General features: G+C 38.7%; 1 protein-coding gene across 1 annotated transcript; it reads right to left on the reverse strand.

The window, feature by feature from the left end:
- Window positions 1-230: 230 nt before the first annotated feature.
- LOC119242173 (olfactory receptor 1361-like) lies at window positions 231-2640 on the reverse strand. The gene is made up of 2 exons (XM_037507939.1): window positions 1720-2640; window positions 231-260 (listed from the first exon to the last, which is right to left on the reverse strand). Exons 1-2 carry the CDS (start codon window positions 2638-2640, stop codon window positions 231-233), a joined length of 951 nt encoding a protein of 316 aa, XP_037363836.1.
- Between the last annotated feature and the right edge of the window lie 3340 nt (window positions 2641-5980).

Consider the following 5980-nt stretch of genomic DNA (forward strand, 5'->3'; position numbering starts at 1 on the left):
ACAGGAAGACTGATGAAATACACTGCTGAGGGGAGCAGCAGGCATGACAGGAGAGGTCTGCGGTGCCATATGGGATCCTCGCCGGCCAGCTGGGATGGAACCTGCGTGCAGAGGCTGTGGACAGCTTCACAGCGCTGCGCTCAACTGCCTGCGCCAGCAGGGAAGGCCCCTTCCGTGATAACTTATATCCCCGTGATCACTTTCTAGAAGTGATCAACAACACCAAGAATTTACTGAAGTTGGCTGTTCTTCGTGCTTCTCTGAAGGAATTACAAGAAAGTATTAATGAGAGTTATGAGTCAGAAACATATTATCAGAAGAGCCAACAGAATCCTTCCCCCCCAAAGAATATAAATAGGGCTTTTGCCATTTGCTCAAGAATTTTTTTACATCATAGTTGCCGGGGACCAACCTCCGGCAAAATGTCATGTCAGGGGTTCCTGAAAGGATGAGAAGGCCTTGGCGACCTGTAAGGGGCTGAAAGGAAGGGGATTAAGGAAACTCTGATACTGGATGGGGTGCAAGTATATTCTGCTGAGAGACTCAGCAGGTCTTTATTTATTCATTTTTAGTAATCAGAAAAATTACATCATCATGTGCAAAGCACATTAGTGTATTTTACTCCAATGGACACTGGCTCCTACAGGTCCCAGCTAGACGGTAGCCTTCAAGGTTAATAGATGAAAAACCAGACCCTAACACTAAAACTTATTATTTTAGCTAGACAATTACCTAAGACAGCTGATAGCCGCCACTACATCCCTATCCGCTAAAGCCTAAGCATCAAAAGACTATTCTACTCATATGGCCTTCAGGCGGAAACCAGCTGCTACTCAGCTATCAGAACTATTTCTACCTAGAAACTCCTTAACACAGTTAACTTTATTTAAAACTTTCCTAAGAAACTTCTAAAAAAGCAAAAGAAGGATTTCCTATAATTGTTGTGCTGGATTGCTTGTCAGATATGTACAATAAATTGTTTCCCATTGTCAAGTGGGCCAAATTGTTTAATAACTAATTTTCTAAACAGATAATTTTCCATGCCATTTACTTACAGTATGCTGATACATGTAATTTATTGCCTAATGTACTTTTTGGGAATTTTTTCTCTTTTTATGACCAAGAACAAAAAATAAAGGGATGTTAGATTTTCAGCCCCACAGAGTGAGGCACAAGGAATCTTCAGCCCCACGGTGTGAGGCCCTTTAACTTAGCTGCTTTCCAGTGTCTTATCTGGCTGGGGCAACAAGGCCCCCTGCAGCACATAGTGACATTAATAAAGACATTGCAGTTCAAGGAAACAAGCACTGCACGTTAATAGATACAAATTAAATTAAATACATTAAAGAACCTGTGTAGAATAGAACATTGTTTGCGATTCCTATCATTAGGAGGACTGGCATCTGATCCTTAAGACAACTGGAACTTAAATCCTAACTGGTTTTCTAGGCATGTACTATTAATCATTTTAAGTTCCTATGACTTCAGTGTCAGTACCACAACATCAAGGTTTTCTATGCTCTCTGCTGTATTTAGCACTTATATGAGTTATTGAAGGTAAAAGATGCTCAATAAATAGCTGTTGGAAGAATGAAGTAAAAAAAACAGTGATCTGAATCCAGTAAGAAGTAAATAATAACCAAGATTAGGATAGTGCTGGGCTCTATATTTAGACAGACATCCCATGTGGTGTTCATGCAGTAAAAGCTGTCTTCCTACTGATGAGGGCTCCCAAGGCCCCTTCAAGTCATTGTTGCGAAAACTGTAGATGAAGGGATTCAGCATGGGTGTGACTATAGTGTACATCACTGCAGCAACTGTGTCCTTCTGGGCCATGTGGGAGGATGTGGGGTTGAAATAAATCCCAATTATAGTCCCATAGAAGAGGGACACCACAGAGAGATGAGAGCCACAGGTGGAGAAAGCTTTCCACTTGCCTTTTGTGGATGGGATCCTCATCACGGCAGCAACGATGAGCATGTAGGAGACCAGGATGCCCACAAAGGGGAAAAATATTGGCAGGGTACCCACAGTATTTACCATAGCATAATTGAGAAAGGTATCAGAGCAAGCCAGCTTCAGAATATCGCTGAGGTCACAGAAGAAGTTAGGAACCTGGTTGTTGGTGCAAAATGAAAGGTGGGTCAGCGATAGTGTGTGAGTCAGGGCATTCACCAAGGCTGCAGTCCAGGATGCTGACACCAGGAGTATACACAACTGTGGTGTCATAGACATGGCATAATGCAGGGGGTGACAGATGGCAGCATAGCGGTCATAGGCCATGGCACCCAGAAGGAAGCTGTCTATGCTGCCAAACAACACAAAAAAGAATGTCTGAGTCAGGCACCCAGCATAAGAGATTCCTTTGTGTCCTGTGATATGGTTGACCAGCATCTTGGGGATGGTGGTGGTAGTGAAACAAATGTCCATGCAGGCCAGGTTAGCCAGGAAGAAGTACATGGGATTATGAAGTCGAGTATCTGTGGTGATGGCCAGGATGATGAGTAGGTTCCCCAACCCCGTGACTAGGTACATGCTCAGGAAGAGTATAAACAGTAGCTGTTGTTGCTTGGGGTTCTCTGAAATACCCAATAGGATGAATTCAGACACCAGGGTGAGGTTTTCCCCCTCTGTGGTCATCCTGGGTCAATGAGAAAGGAAGTAGGTCCCTGTTCCTAACAAGGCAAGCCCCTGCCCTGCCATATACCTGGATCTCATCCCACTGGTTAGTTCACATTCATCATTTCTTCTGACTCTCTCTTAAAATGATATCCCTTCATACATTTTCTATATTACTTCCATCACTGAACACAGCATTCATTACACTCTGCCCAGCAAAAGGTTGGAAAAGAATCCTACAAGCAAATGTACCAAAAAAGAGGGCAGGAACAGCTATACTTATAGAAGATAAAATAGACTTCAAAGTAAAAAAGGTGAAAAGAGACATAGAGATCACTACATTATAATTAAGGGGGCAATACCTCAGGAAGACATAGCACTCAGCAACATATACTGCCCAAATGAAGGAGCGCCAAACTATATGAGCTCTGAAAACAGACATTAAAGAAAATACATATATAGTAGGAGATTTTAACACCCCACTCTCACCAATGGATAGATCAACAAGACAAAATATAAACAAGAACACTGGAGCTCTAAATAAGGGCCTAGACTTGATTGGCTTAACAGGCATCTATAGACCACTGCACCCAAAAAAAAAAAAAAACAAAACCCTGATTACAAATTTTTCTCTAGTGCACACAGATCATTCTCCAGGAATGATGACATATTGGGTCACAAGACAAACCTCAACAGATACATGAAAATCAAAATCATACCAACTATCTTCTGTGATCATAAAGGTATCAAACTAGGAATAAACAATGAAAAAAGAAAGCAAAGAACCCTCCTACTTCATGGAGATTGAATCCACACTACTGGAAGGCCACTGGATTAATGAGGTGACTAAAGGAGAAATAAAAAATATATATACCTAGAGACAAATGTAAACAAGGACACAACTTTCCAGAATATATTGGACATAGCAAAAGTAGTAATAACAAGAAAGTATATATCAATACAGGCTCACATCAAGAAACAATAAACAACCCAAAGAACCAACATAATCTTCAATCTCAAAGAACTAGAAAAAGAACAAAAAAAAATCTGAAAAGCCAGTAGAATAAAGGAAATAATAAAAATAAAAGCAGAAATAAATGAAATAGAAATTTTAAAAAAATCCAAAAGATCAACAAAATCAAAAGTTGGTTCTTTGAAAAAATAAACAAAATACACAAATCTCTAGCGAGGCTCACAAAGAAAAAATGAGAGAAAAAACCAAAGTAATATGATTATAAATGAAATAGGAGAAATTACAACAAACACAGCAGAAATGAAAAAATAATCAGTGATTATTATGAACAGTTATATGTAAACAAGTTCAACAATCTAGAAGAGATGGACAAATTCCTAGAACTATACAATCATCCAAAGCTAGAAAAAGAAGAAATAGAATACCCTAACAGACCCATTACAAGCAGCGACATTGAAACAGTATTCAAAACTCTTTGGAAAACCAAACCTCCAACCAGATAGTTTCACAAATGAATTCTACCAAATGTTCAGAAACAAACTAGTGCCTATCTTCTACAAACTCTTTCAAAAAATTGAGAAAGAAGGAATACTACCCAATATGTTCTATGAGGTCAACATTACACTAATACCAAAACCAAACAAGGATAACACACACACACACACACACACACACACACACACAAACTACGGGCCAATCACTCTAATGAACACTGTTTCAAAAATCCTCAACAAAATCTTAGCCAACAACTCCAACAATGCATCAAAAGATAATGCATCTTGACCAAGCGGGATTTATTCTACGGGCACAAAGATGGTTCAGCATCCAAAAATCAATTAATGTAGTCCAACATATCAACAAAAAGAAAAAGTCATATGATCATATAAATAGATGCTGAGAAAGTTCAACATCTGTTTATGATAGAAGGAAATCCTTGGGATACAAGGAAGATATCTTAACATAATAAAAGCCATATATGACAAACACACAGCTAATATTATCCTCAATGGTGAAAAGCTGAAAGCCTTTCCCTTAAGATATGGAGCAAGACAAAGGATATCCACTCTCACCACTGCTTTTCAATATAATACTAGAAGTCCTAGCCAGAGTGTTAAGTCAAGGGAGAGACATTCAAGGAATCCAAATAAGAAAAGAAGTAGTAAACCTATCACTATTTGCAGTCAATATGATAATATACATAGAGAATCCTAAAAACTCCACAGAAAAACTAATCAAGATAATCAACCAGTTTGGTAAAGCAGGATACAAAATCAAAACACAAAAATCAGTAGCTTTCTATATCAAACAATCAATCTGAAGAAGAAGAACTTAAGAAAACCACCCCTTTCACAATTGAAACAAAAAAAAAATCAAATACTTGGGAATAAACCTAATAAAAGAGGTGAAGGACCTATACAAAGAAACCTATAAGACAATGTTAAAAGAATAGAAGAAGACATAGAGAAATGAAAAGACACCCTTTGCTTACGGATTGGAAGAGTTAACATTATCACAATAGGTAAGATATGGAAACAACCCAAATGCCCCAAAATACAGGACTGGATCAAGAAGATGTGGTATATATAAAAAAATGGAATACTATTCAGCAATCAAAAAAAGATAAATCAAAGTTATTTGCAGCACCAATCACGGAGCTAGAAGAGATTAGGCTCAGTGAAAGAAATCAGAAGGAAAAATAAAAATACTGATAGTTTCTCAATGGGATGAATATAGGGGAACCAAATAAGGCATCAGGAAAATAAATAATAATATAAAAAACAAAACATAGCACAACAAAATTAACAGACAATCATAAATCAGATACATTCTGCAGGGGTAGGAGAGAGGGATCAAAACAAGTGTAGAAAGAGCACAAGGGACTATGGTAATGGTGCATGGGTGAATGGGTGGTGGGAATTCTATGGGGACTACACCTGACTCCCCTCGACAGTGTATTTAAGTGGATCTACCTGAGCTGCTCCCCACTCTGCCTCTGGTCAGTCCACTGACCACCCGCATCTCTGGCCTACACCCCAGTTCTTTTAAGTGAAAATAAGTAAAATTTTTGAAAACCAATTATATAAATTTCTCTAGACATTCTATAGCATAAAAGTGAAAATATGTATAAAAGGATGTTGATGATAGACAGAAAGGGGCAAAGAGAGAAAGACAGACAAATGGGAGTGTGGGAGTGGGGAGATGCACTTGGATGTTTAATTGCTTAAGTTGGGTGGTGAATAGATGCTATATTCCTGCTTGAAATATGGTCTATGCTATTTTGAATGGCTAAATCATCACACACTCACACAACACCCACACACACACACCTTTAGGAACTCACAGAGTGACAGAGCTGGATAGCTGCTCAGGTAAATGATAGAGTGCACC

The sequence above is a fragment of the Talpa occidentalis genome, unplaced genomic scaffold (assembly GCF_014898055.3).
Source record: "Talpa occidentalis isolate TD23 unplaced genomic scaffold, MPIMG_talOcc4v2.1 talOcc4.12, whole genome shotgun sequence".
Lineage (NCBI taxonomy): Eukaryota > Metazoa > Chordata > Mammalia > Eulipotyphla > Talpidae > Talpa > Talpa occidentalis.